Consider the following 14,287-nt stretch of genomic DNA (forward strand, 5'->3'; position numbering starts at 1 on the left):
CAACATTTAAATGAAATTATCTTCAAAAAGTAAATGTCATGAACCAATCTAACGTTTCAATGAAAGAACCGATGTGATTTTGCAAATGTTATGCGTTTTTTTTTTAAAAAAAGTTATCAAGCTCTTACAAAATCACCCTTTATTTGCAAAAAGTAGCAAACTATCATACACAACTGGAATGGGTGGTCTGAGGTGAACAAACGAGTAAGTATCTAAAAAAGACATGAAACTAGTGAGGTGGAGTTCAGTTCAGGGACATATATTTTTATACGGCTATCATATATATTAACTGATCTACTATATGATGTGTTTCGGGAATTACTATTATTTCATCCAAAATAGGGTGGTAATATGTCCATTATTCAATTTCAAATCTTGCTTTGAACATGCGTTAGTATGGGAGATGCGCGATCATATTATCCGAAGCCACCAATTTTGATAATGTATCAAGAAATATCAGAAAGTATGATATATAAATATCTACATTAAGTCGCACATACTTTTCAAAAAGCTTTTATATAATCAGATTAGGCCCTCTCTACGGTGATAGTCCGTGCGAAATTAAAGATAAAATTTCTTTATTTTTGTTCTATATAAAGCATTGTATTTTTTTGATTAACAGCAATAGTCTTATTTTGCTTATCTGCAATACTACAGACTGACGTGGTTATATTAGGTTTTTACTATATACCACATCTAACTGTCTATATCCTATGACAGACCCATACCTAATATCAACAACTGTCAACTCAACGTTTTGATTTGTTTATAATGCACAGCTGTTGTTAAGATGACTTACTATATAAGTACATAATTGAAAATGGAAAAAACAACATTTTTAAAGTGGACAAAACACGATTTAAATCACTATTTACAGAAATACTACTTCGTAATATATGTAATATTAAATAAAAAGGAGAATATCTAGTTATCTATTTATAGATTAACAATTTCGTTTTATAAATATTCGCTAAAGCTTGCCATACTTCACTCCTAAGCCACTACATTCACTACTGCAGCGCACAGTAGTTGGGACAGTAAATTCCAATAAAAATGCGGGCCAATCAAAGTCATTTCATTTCATTCAATGTCTCGAGCATAAATTTAACAACTGCCGACACACGGATCAGTAAGCACTTCCGAAATGAGACGCAAACGCACACACCAGCCAAGAAAGTCATTTCGTGTCTATGACAATAGAAGTGCTCAGATTCTGACATTAAACGCTTCTGAAAAGCAATTTTCATTCGAACAAAGTTTCTAACTGCCTAACGTGACGCATTGCTTGACTGATTGAGTGGGTGAGTGAGTGAGTGACATGAATGTCATCCTTAAGTGTGCAAGCGAATAAGCGCGGGAGTGTGACGCATCGCAGCCAAGTGTAAAGCGACTAAATTTCAAATTTCACTTGACTTTCTAACTGCATGACGGACAGTCAAAAGTGCCTACCAACTGAGTATGTTGGGATAGTTGTTTTCGTGGAACTGTCTGCCTTGGTAAATGCTGTCAACGATAACTCAATTGTGGCGTAATTACCTCAATTCATTTTTTGCTTTTGCTAAAGTGGTTATCGAAGAAAATCAGCGCAGCAACGGAGACGAAACCGAAATAATAAATGAAATTATAATTCTTGCAAGCACTTTTCCGTATCAACAAAAGTTTCATTTTTCCGATTTTTGATTCAGAACGTTTTGAGGCGATTGTTCAAATAAATTTTTATGTTGGCTGTTACGTTTATGCACAAATATATTCACATGGTGCTTCTTAAGCTGGATTTGAATTTTCTTTTGCTGAGGCGTTCAAACGCCTGTTTAATTCACTCATCCAGTTTGTCAAGCAGGAATTTGATACTCAATGTGAAATTAGTAAAAGCGACTAAGTAGATTTCGTTAGAAGCGGCAATAAGCTGTTTAGGCAATGTTCGATGAGTAACAAGAATATGTAAAGTATTTTCATGCCTTGCAAAGATGGTTAAATCGCTTCTGGATTTTATGTAATGACAATCTCATTGAAATTCTATACAATTTCGACAATAATGGAACTACCATACCAAGAGTCATCGTTGGACTGAGTAGACAACAATTTGGAAGTAAATGCACCCCTTCAACAAACAAAAGTACAGTTTATGTCTGCCAAAATGCACGCTTTAGATAGTTATTGGGTCTACAACAACTTCAATAATTTGGTGTTCAATTGAAGATTTTATTTAGCATATTTAGAATATTTCACCATCAAATTCTCTCGCCATAGACACGAGAAGATCGTAATCAATTGTTGTCAGGTCCGGACTGTAAGGTGAACTTGTCAACCACGCTACCGAAGTCTCTGGTGACTCACCGCCTGCGAGTGTGGCCTAGCGCTGTCCTTATGGAGTACAATCCTTCTGCTTAAACCAAAACATAATCGCTTCTGCACCATTATTTCCTTAAGACGGTACAAGTGATGACAATATACATCCAAGAGTTTGACTGTAGGAGAGTAGCACAAAGTAGATGATACTCTGTCAATTCCAATACACCCATAGCAAATCTTTCCTTGGTTTGCGCCGGATCATCTCGATGCCACCATGACCGTTTTCAGTCGCCATTGTCGTAAGTGACCCACTTTTCAACACCAGTGCCAATACGCTTCAGAAATATATTCATTTGGGTGAGGTTCTGCAGATATTTCCGGATGGACATTCGCTCTAGCCTTATTTAAATTATTTCAAACGGATGGTACAGAAGTTTGGGCGATTATACGAGAAATTTTCGAAAAGGTGAAAAGAACGTGAATGGAATTCTGTAATCAACACACAACAGCTACTTTAGCTAGGCCAAGTAAAATGAACAAGTTGGGAATACAAATTCATAATCAAAACACTGATTTGAATAATCACCCTGTTAAGTGTATAGGCATGAACCAAATTCCATAAAGAATTCTTATTCATAATTTCACGGCTATCTTCACAGCAACAAAAAAGGTAATGAAGTTAATTTATTGGAAGTAAAATGTATTTTCCACTTAGAACCGGCAACAGCTGCGCTGCAAATAAGCCAGCAACTCCAGACCCAGTAACTACATTTCAGTTAACTGCTGTAGCTGCCACATGCTGACAACCAGGCTGAAAACTGAATTTTCAACGATTTGCGGTACTTATGTTGCACGCAGCCAACCGTTTGCTGCTACAAAAGCGCATTGATTACACGCACCCCTCCGATTCAGCGGCCGCATCAGATAGAAGAGCTATTGCAAGTACCTACTACTTTGTGTTGCAGATGCCACACTGCAGGCGCAACACCTACGGCCCATGCTGTTGAATTTCAGTTAGATTTGTGCCGATGTGCGCAACGGTTTGCAAATTTCAGTTTGAATATTTCGCAGAATTTCTACTCGCCAACAATTTTTATTTCAAAACAAAGGTTCTAAATTGAATTCGTTGCAATGCGCAGTTTCGTTTTATTCGTTTACGGCTTATCCTGCGGCTATGGCTTATTGCGACCCACAGCCTCTGCAACCGCCAAATCGCCGGTCACGCAGTTAAGTGGTTCGGCAGCGGACGCGTTTGTGGCGGCGGGAAGTGCAGAGGCAGTGAAAGAGCTGAATCATCTGGGAAACGATTCAATGCTTCAAGCGAATATGTTAACTTTTCATAGTGAAATTGCAATACCAGGAGATTTTCAAAAGGATACAGGCATTGCTGAAATGAAAAACAATTTCTCAAATGAAATAAATGAAGGTAAATTTAAAAGGAGAACTTTGAGCGTAATAAATATGTGTACATAAATTGTATTGTTATGTACCTCACAATGCACTGGATATACACAATTAAGGCGGTATACATATATGTACATGTATACACTACAGTAACTGTTAACTCAAGTTCATACAAATTACTTTACAATTAGTACGCTCAGTCGGTTTCTATGAAAATCGACTTAATAAGCATATTTTCGACTGAGCTTAATACAATATTCACGGCACTAATTAACCATTTTATGTAATAGATAAAAAAGAAAAGGAAATTTTTAATTTAATCGGAAATTATACAAGGTGCGTTCGAAAGTAAACAGGAGTTTTTGAATCTAACGCTCCCTGACGGCGCCATCTATATGTCGACTGGTGCGTTAGAATCTGCTATCTTTATCGATTGTCCAGAGAGATTTCATGACATGTAATGACATTTCATCGATTGGAAGTGAAGATATTGCGTTTTAAATGTCAGCATGTTTGTGTTATCGGTGTGAAAATGAGCTTCGAACAAAGGGCCAACATTAAATTTTGACTGACGATCAAAAGTTGCTCACATCGATCGACGCTGGTGACCGATTATTTGACCAAAAATCACAGTTTAACCATTAAGCACTCCCCGTATTCACCTGGTATGGCACCGTGCGACCTCTTCCCTTTCGGAAAACGCATTTGCCCATAAAAGAAAAGCGTTATGCCAATGTAGAGGCTATTCAAAAGGCTTGCACCGGCATACTGGCGACCATACCGCCCAACGAGCTAAAACACTCGTTTTACATGCTTTTGGATCGTGCAAAAAGTTGTATTGAAGCAGAAGGAGACTATTTTGAATAAAATAAATTGATTTTGCCGAAAAAATCATTTGTTCTGTTTTTTTTAAGTCCTGTTTACTGCGGAACGCTCCTTTTATACTGTCTAAATTTGTATATATCAATATCAAAAACGATCTCAGGTGTCTGCAAAACTTTTTTGTTAACAAGTTTGAACTCGAATTAGATTAAGCAAGTGAATTACCAACGTTTGCACTAATTTTTAGCGTTGTATTAATTTATACACATAGTTATAATGACAAAAGTACATCTTATAAACTCGAGTTTTCTACATACATATATTCTCGGCGAAGGCATCGAGATAAAAGTGTCGAAAAGTGAGCTCACAACATGCAAACACCATGATCCAAAAATAGCATCTTTTCTTCCACTATAAGCAGTATAAAATCTAAATGCTTCGGCTCAACTTACCTGTCAATGTGTACTCATAAGCTTTTTGCTGAGATGTAAGGAAGCGCCAAAAAATTGTTTACATATTTATTTATACTGAAAACACATATTCACTCATTTAAAAGCATTTTCTATCCAGCTTATCGTATGTTCAATGTATTCTGTTTAAGTATATGCCAATTTCAGACATAATGTTCCGAGATTAAGAAAATTTAATTTAGAATTTATTAAATTATTACCAAATTTTTATAAGTTGTAGAATCCAGATCTTGTTAAGAGGTACTTTCGCAATTGGTTTGAATTGTATACTTATATATTCAGTTTTAGAAAGGCAATAATTTGTCCTAATGCTAATACTAATGATGCGGTTTTTAAAACAAAATATGATATGGATTCGAATAAAAGGAAAAATTCAATATTTTGGTTATAACGGGTGATTTTTTTGAGGTTAGGATTTTCATGCATTAGTATTTGACAGATCACGTGGGATTTCAGACATGGTGTCAAAGAGAAAAATGCTCAGTATGCTTTGACATTTCATCATGAATAGACTTACTAACGAGCAACGCTTGCAAATCATTGAATTTTATTACCAAAATCAGTGTTCGGTTCGAAATGTGTTTCGCGACAAATTTTGTTCAGCGATGAGGCTCATTTCTGGTTGAATGGCTACGTAAATAAGCAAAATTGCCGCATTTGGGGTGAAGAGCAACCAGAAGCCGTTCAAGAACTGCCCATGCATCCCGAAAAATGCACTGTTTGGTGTGGTTTGTACGCTGGTGGAATCATTGGACCGTATTTTTTCAAAGATGCTGTTGGACGCAACGTTACGGTGAATGGCGATCGCTATCGTTCGATGCTAACAAACTTTTTGTTGCCAAAAATGGAAGAACTGAACTTGGTTGACATGTGGTTTCAACAAGATGGCGCTACATGCCACACAGCTCGCGATTCTATGGCCATTTTGAGGGAAAACTTCGGACAACAATTCATCTCAAGAAATGGACCCGTAAGTTGGCCACCAAGATCATGCGATTTAACGCCTTTAGACTATTTTTTGTGGGGCTACGTCAAGTCTAAAGTCTACAGAAATAAGCCAGCAACTATTCCAGCTTTGGAAGACAACATTTCCGAAGAAATTCGGGCTATTCCGGCCGAAATGCTCGAAAAAGTTGCCCAAAATTGGACTTTCCGAATGGACCACCTAAGACGCAGCCGCGGTCAACATTTAAATGAAATTATCTTCAAAAAGTAAATGTCATGAACCAATCTAACGTTTCAAATAAAGAACCGATGAGATTTTGCAAATTTTATGCGTTTTTTTTTTAAAAAAAGTTATCAAGCTCTTAAAAAATCACCCTTTATATTTGTGTATGAAGAAAATGCAGCAAACCGGAAATCATATAATAAGGATAAGAGGCCTAGGCCACTACGACGCCAAGCCACATTTTTTTATGAAGTCATTAAAATGTCTTATTTATCGATCAACTTAAACGGCTTAAAGTATTTGGGATAGAAGAAGAACTGGATTGATTGCGTTAGCGTCGTTATGAAGATAACAAACACTGAAGGGCATAGGCGGCATGAAGTCTGTTAAAATAGCGAATATCATTATATGTAGAACTTACATATGATAGTTGGAGTAATTGTTTGACCATTATACGAGGTGTGTCTAAAAAATAACAGCAGTCTTAAAATTTAAAATTTCGCAGGTTTGGAGTGATATACTTTGTGTATAGCGTCCGTTAAGGTTAGACGTGTCTTATGAGTTTAGCGATTTCCGTTCGCTAAAAGCTAACATTTCGCTGCTTGTTCAAGAACTATTGGCTAAAAATAATACTGTAACGATGTTCAAGCCTCCATATTCTCAAGCCATGGCTCTCTATTGAGATTTCATACCTCATAGGCAGTTTCCCCATATAATTAATGACGCTTGAATCGTAAATTTCGTAAAGTGAAAAAACCATTAGTAAAGCGACATTGAGGTATTTGGGAAGAAAGCGTTCCATTTTCTCCATTTTCACAACGATATAAACGGCTTTGTTAAAAACTACTAAAAGTGAGATAAATCAATAAATAAATTCACCACAAAATAGCTTTATAGAAGCAGGTGTCAAGATTAGACGATGGGCTTGCTACCGCCCAAATTTAGGTGAAATCACATAGCTTTGGACCTACTCAAATAAATATTCAACATTACAGTGTGAAAATGGGCGAAGTTCAATATAACCACGTTTACTTCAAATATAAAAAATTTTAAGTTCCATCTGATTCTTTCACTTTCCAGAATACAAATCAACCACATATGAATGTATCGGGATAAAACCTCGCACGAATAGTGCTTTGAAAGTAACTCACCTTATTATCAAACATTTTTCATAATCGGACTACAACTATTCAGTTTTCCAGATACCGAAAATGAGGACCACAGATATTACAGCAACCATTTTATCAAATATCGATTAATCTGTGAGATAAGTTATTGAAATTGGAAGCGAATCCTTTCCTGATAATAGTAAACCTTATTTCCGAAATGAGTTGAATCGGATGAAGGCTTCACTTTGCCATTATATTACCTAATACGAAGTTTTCGGACTTCCGGTTTACTTTATACCGCTTATATCAGCCAAAAAGTGAGTTATCTTAGTGAAAACGAGAGAGCGTGTATATAAAATGGATAAATCTTGTGAAGTTTTGCCCTAGCCCCCAAACACCTAATATCACAGTTTTTGAATATCTGGCTGATCTGGTTTACCTTAATGAAACTCAGGGAGTATAAAAATACTGTTGATAATTTGCAGTATTGTCAAAAATAGAAAAAATTTGGTCAATACAGCTTTTGGATCCTAAAAAATTAATATACAAATTTCAAATTTAAGGTTGGTTTTAAACTCGTATGTATGGTGTATACGAGTTACACTTACTCCATATACTTCATATAATGATTTTCGTTTTTCTAACAAGCCCTGTGACGAATATGTCGTTCAGTGTGTTTGATTAAAATGTATAATATGTTTATAAAATAAAATTGACAAGGCTCCTTCAAATTATGTAGTTATATACATATGTTTCCACTCAATTTATTAAATTTACCCTATTTGGTAGAGTTTATATCACATATTTCTCATTGGAGGATAATAATTTATAATTTCTGTTGTCATACTAAATTTGATTTCGTTGAAATCGGAATGTTAACGTGTATATTTTTGTCATTTTCAAATATATATACAATTTTTGGTTTAGGTAGATAGCCACCAGAATTAAGAAGAAGATAGTCACCATCCTAGATTTAAGCAATTTTTGAAACAAACTTTTCTAATTCTCTTTTATTGACGCTGTAACTACTATAGCATTTATAAATTTTTCCATTCCACAATTATATGAATATGTATGTTATCGTAAAATGTATATCAAATGTACTAATATCGGTATTCTGCTTGAGATGATTGTCTCATGTCTCTAATTGTCACAATCTTCATTTAGTGACTCTGTTAGTCAGGAGTCTCATTTTGGTATTCTGGCAGATACAGTATACTACTATACAGTATACTACTTTACTGTATCTGCCAGAATACCAAAATGAGACTCCTGACTAACAGAGTCACTTAATTACTACTGTGACAACTAGAGACATGAGACAATCGTCTCAAGCAGAATACCGATATAAATATATTTAAAACACCAAATGTTTTCACCTATTCTGTCAAATTGCTTTTACTTAGCCACATAAATGACAGTGTTAAAAAAGTTGTTAGTACTTTCAATAAAGGTGTCGATTTTTCTTGTAATTCAACTCAAATTGAATGATCGCTGATCCTTCCTTATCACTGATAACCTCAAACTACTTCTCTTGATATAACTGCTATAGGTATCATCGCAGTCTGATAGTCTTCTTGCCTTGCTTCGTCTATCGTATCTTTTGTGTATTTATCTTTATGAGGATATTAACCCACCACGAATAGCTTTTTCCTTAAATAAACGTTTTAAAGAAAGAATTGCGTTAAACTATTTTGATTTAAATCCATCTAATCACTGTTTTCGAATAACATTCCGTCTTGTCGTCTTAAGAGATTTATAAATGTGTATGCTCCTTGAAAGGATATATGTACATATAAAGACATTATGCTTTTGTGAAACACTGAAAATATGTGTTCCCATTCCAAAAACGAATGATGTTATTTTAAAGCTCTATGGTAACTCTAAAAATTCTATAAAAATAATTTTTTTTCTAACGGTACTTTTCCCAACTTCCTAACGAACGAGCGGCTGGTCACTTGTCTCCGAGCACCTGGAGAGTCAGAACAAACATTTTCGCGCGACGCGGCAGAGACGTTTGATATGATCAGATGTTGCTGTCGCAACTGGTGGCACGAGGCCTTTTTGGGGGGCGCGAAGCGGTCGCTAAAGAAGGCCGTGCTGGGAGACCTGCGACTTCGACAAACACCGACAATGTGACTCGTGTGTGCAAAATTTTGAACTCAGACCGCCGACTAAGTATTCGTTTAATTGCTCAGATGTTAAATTTATCAAAATCTGTGGCTTATGACATTGTGACGGAGCACTTGAACAATCGCAAAAGTGCTCACTGACGACCAGAAATTGCGGCTAGTGGAAGTTTGTCAAAAAAATTTTAACATGTGTGAAAGTGACTCCCAATTTTTGCATAACATAATCACAGGTGCCGAGTCATGGACCCGCACAAACCCTGTATCTAAATGTATAAAATCTTTCTTTTTTCAACAAGGCAACGAAAATATGGCTGCAGCCTAAAAATATCGATTTTTCGATATGGCCAACTGGTTCTTCTGACGTAACTCCTATTGAGAACATTTGGCGGTTGCTGGTAAGGAAGGTTTACAAGGATTGTCGTCACTTTAATACGATTTCTCCTTACATCAACTCTATGCCAAATCGAATATTATATTATATAGATTAGGTAAAATATAAATTTGTTTCTTTCCTTTTTTTGTGGTGGAAGGGCTGTCTTTATAGCAATGAAGGACAATAGTACGAAAAGTATGGTTAAATTTTTTTTTATTAAAATATTAGAGTTACCATAGAACTTTAAAGTAACATGCATCGTTTTTGGAATGGGGACCCTTTTTTCAGTATATCACGGAAATATAATGTCTTTACTGCAATGAAACAAAGTGTATATGCAATACTTTTATATGTATATTATTCTTATGTTAGTACATAATACGGAATTGAACTTGAATTTCTTTTTTTGCTGGTTATCGAGTCAATATAATTTATGTTGAAATATCTTTTTGCCGCACTTGTGCCTTTCTCTCACGTACACACAGGATAATTCTTCTTTTGTTCTCTGTATAAATTATTCATGATACCACGTGATCAAACTGTCATTCTGTCACTTCCGCATAAGCGGAAAAAGATGCATGCACGGTAAGTAATTTGAATTTTAATTTAAATTTCCATGTGTGGCATTTCGTAATTGTTCAATATTGTTACTTCATCCAATTTAAACTATCAACTACATATTTAATCAAGTAATTGTTTACTTAACTTACAATCTCTCTTCATCTCTCTCCATCCAGAACGTGGCAGGCGCAAACGCAGGAAAATGTTGAAGTATCTACAGCCGATACTGATTGGTTTCTTAATAATGAAGTTTATTATTTTTCCGCTCGTTTTAAAAACACTAACAGCGCTCTCCACATCCTCATTTGTGATGAGTAAAATTGCGTTGGCAATCGCCGGACTACTTGTGCTTAAATGGCTGCTCTCGAGTTCCGGTGATGGCGGTGGCTACGATGGCGGCGCCAAAGAGCGGACACATTTGGAAATTGTCCATTTACCGTTTCCATTAACGAAAGCGTATCACAGGGGCACTGTAGGCGGAGGAGGTGCTGCGTTCGGCGGGTGGGATGATTTAGCTTCAAGTGGCAGCAGCAGTGTGTTCGCTATAAAACATGGCAACAAGCCACACAAGTATATACCAGTGAGCAATATGAAGCATATGGCACATGTAGTGGCCGCAGCAGCCGTGGCAGATGCAGCGGACAATGGTGAAGGCGTTTATCGAAACACACGTCCAGTATTCGACGACAAGCCGTTCTTGTAAAAAATAAAATAAAATATGGCACGACAGAAATTTCCCAACGATTAAACTGGCTACTACGTACTCAATTTATTTATATTTATTTGCAAAAGTCAGGGCGCGATTTTATTTAATTATTTATTGTAATACCGAATACCAGAGAAGAAAACAAATTTATCTATCAGAAATGAAAGCATTTAACCATGCAGGCATGAAATAAGTAAATTTAATTTGTATGAGAAGATATTTATTATTTTAAAATTGGAATAAAATGTATCCCATTATTCTCTGTCTGTATGGGTTTATGTAATAAATATAGCAATAGGGAACATTTATTGTTGAGAATTCAGAAATAATTTAATCATATGTATGTATATGTGGGTATGAATTAGAGCGGCCGATTTATTTTTCTATGAAAACGCATATACAGGAAATACTTCTTGAAAAACTGGGTGTGGCCCCGTCCTCTAATTGGTTTGAAGTATAATTCATTCGCTTCAATCACAACACACAGCCTAACGATTCTCTACTCGGCTTTCACTCCTGCTCTCTGAGAGCACTCGTCAACAACTCGGTATAAGGGAATTGTGGGACGGCATTTCAAACTCCTTACGTACGGCTGTAACCGAAACACAACACGTACGGGAAGGGATAGATATCGAGGGTTGAAGAGGGAAGCGAGACTCATTTGCAGATACAAAGAGAAAGAGGTCAAAATGCGTGAGTATGTAGAGCTTGACAAGCTGGCCGTCAGGGGTAATGCTCGAAAATTCGAAAAAAAAAATGCGGCGGCTTACTGAAGGTTTCAAGACCGGAGCATACTCTTGTAGAACCCCCAAAGGTGATCTAGTCACCGATGCCTAGAGCATACTTAAATTATGGAGGGAACACTTCTCCAGCCTGCTGAATAGCAGAGAACGTACAACGCCAGGAGAAGACGAACCCCATTCCCCAATCGATGACGATGGAGCAGACGTTCCATTGCCCGACTATGAAGAAGTTAGAATAGCAATTACCCGTCGGAAGAACAACAAAGCGGTGGGGCCGGCTATTCAAACACGGCGGCGAAGAACTTATAAGAAGCATGCATCAGCTTCTTTGTAAAATATGATCGGACGGAAGCATGCCCAACGACTGGAATTGAAGTGTGCTATGCCCAATCCACAAAAAGGGAGAACCCAAAATCTGCACCAACTACCGAGGGATAAGCCTCCTTAACATCGCGTATAAGGTTGAGCGTATTGTGTGATAGATTAAAGCCCACCGTCAACAAACTAATTGGACCTTACCAGTGTGGCTTTAGACCTGGCAAATCAACTACCGACAAGATATTCACTATGCGCCAAATCTTGGAAAAGACCCGTGAAAGGAGAATCGATACCCACCACCTCTTCGTCGATCTCAAAGCTGCTTTCGACAGCACGAAAAGGAGCTGGCTTTATGCCGCGATGTCTGAATTTGGTATCCCCGCAAAACTAATACGGCTGTGTAAACTGACGTTGAGCAACACCAAAAGCTTCGTTACGATCGGGAAGGACCTCTACGAGTCGTTCGATACCTAACGAGGTTTCAGACAAGGCGACTCCCTATCGTGCGGCTTCTTCAATCTGCTGCTGGAGAAAGCTGCAAAGCTTAATCGAGCAGGTACAATCTTTTATAAGAGAGCTGGCGTATGCCGATGATTGGAAGCAAAAAATGGGTCTGGCAGTGAACGAGGGCAAGACCAAATATCTCCTGTCATCAAACAAACAGTCGTCGCACTTGCGACTTAGCTCTCACGTCGCTGTTGACAGTCATAACTTTGAAGTTGTAGATAATTTCGGATATTTGGAAGCCAGCATAAACACCATCAACAATGTCAGCCTGGAAATCCAACTCTTGCCAACAGGTGCTACTTCGGACTGAGTAGGCAATTGAAAAGTAAAGTCCTCTCTCGACAAACAAAAGCCAAACTCTATAAGTCGCTCATAATTCCCGTCCTGCTATGTGGTGCAGAACCTTGGACGATGACAACTTTGATGAGTCGACGTTGCGAGTTTTCGAGAGAAAAGTTCTGCGAAAGATATATGGTCCTTTGTGCATTGGCCACGGCGAATATCGTATTCGATGGAACGATGAGCTGTACGAGATATACGACATTGACATAGTTTAGCGAATTAAAAAACAGCGGCTACGCTGGCTAGGTCATGTTGTCCGAATGAACGAAAACACTCCAGCTCTGAAAGTATTCGACGCAGTACCTGCCGAGGGAAGCAGAGGAAGAGGAAGACCCCCACTTCGTTGGAAAGACCAGGTTAAGAAGAACCTGGCCTCGCTTGGAGTATCCAATTGGCGCCACGTAGCGAAAACAAGAAACGACTGGCGCGGTGTTGTTAACTCGGCTATAATCGAATAGAAGAAGAATAAGATATATCATATCTATTCATATATAATATATATATATATATTCATATATAGGTATATCATATCCTATTCAGAACGATAAGTCTTAATCAAACTGTCATAAGAAGGATGTTATGGTTCCTTGAATTTGTTGTCGGTGTGCCCCATTCAACGGCTAGGGCGTTGAAATCTCCTGCTATAATTAAATATTTTTGTGTGTTGAGCGGCATATTCTATGATATTGAGCTTTGCTTGGAAGTCTGAAATGGGATCGTTCGACGACAGGTAGTAGCTAATTACCATGATGCTTTCGTTGCTTATCCAGACAAACCCATTTCCTCTCCCGCTGTTTGTTCTTATGAGACTGCCTTTCTTATATTGCTCGCTAATCATCGATGCTGAGTTTCAGAATTTTTTATCTTCCTTCATGAGCTTCATCTTGCAGCTGTTCCACCCTATTTTTATTCTCTTGCAAACACTTACTACCGATTATTATAGTTTTGTTCACCTAACGGTTGTACGTACCACCTAAAATTAAGCGAGATAGATATAGGTTTATAACGATACTGTGATCAAATTGAAAGGAATTTAGTCTAAGTCTAAGGTAAATCAGGCGAATGCGCTGGTTGCGGTACGATATTAGTTGAAAATGTGGCGAAATGACTACGAATAACCAATGCAATATGAGATGGTGCATTATCGCACTTCTTTGTTCAATAAATTCAGATATAGTAAAAATCGAAGAATTCACTTTTAGAGCCTCACAAAACGACGAGTATCTAAAATACTAATAAATATTTTGATGTGAAATTTCGCATTGATGACTGACACTACCACCAGAAAAAAAAATACTGATTCCAAAAACACGCGAAATATAATATAAATTAAAATTCAT

At 37.2% G+C, this 14,287-nt stretch overlaps 1 protein-coding gene across 1 annotated transcript; it reads left to right on the plus strand.

Annotated features, from left to right (window-relative positions):
• Positions 1–3,333: 3,333 nt before the first annotated feature.
• LOC105221936 (uncharacterized) lies at positions 3,334–11,249 on the plus strand. The gene is made up of 2 exons (XM_011199083.3): positions 3,334–3,718; positions 10,508–11,249. Exons 1-2 carry the CDS (start codon positions 3,424–3,426, stop codon positions 11,032–11,034), a joined length of 822 nt encoding a protein of 273 aa, XP_011197385.1. The 5' UTR covers positions 3,334–3,423; the 3' UTR covers positions 11,035–11,249.
• Positions 11,250–14,287: the final 3,038 nt, after the last annotated feature.

The sequence above is a fragment of the Bactrocera dorsalis genome, chromosome 2 (genome assembly GCF_023373825.1).
Source record: "Bactrocera dorsalis isolate Fly_Bdor chromosome 2, ASM2337382v1, whole genome shotgun sequence".
Lineage (NCBI taxonomy): Eukaryota > Metazoa > Arthropoda > Insecta > Diptera > Tephritidae > Bactrocera > Bactrocera dorsalis.

Bases quoted from the DNA above. Each gene is read 5' to 3' on its own strand.
- LOC105221936 (XM_011199083.3), top strand. From the start codon at position 3,424: ATGCGCAGTTTCGTTTTATTCGTTTACGGCTTATCCTGCGGCTATGGC. The intron at 3,719-10,507 runs GTAAATTTAAAA...CTCTCCATCCAG, and splicing joins CTCAAATGAAATAAATGAAG to AACGTGGCAGGCGCAAACGC.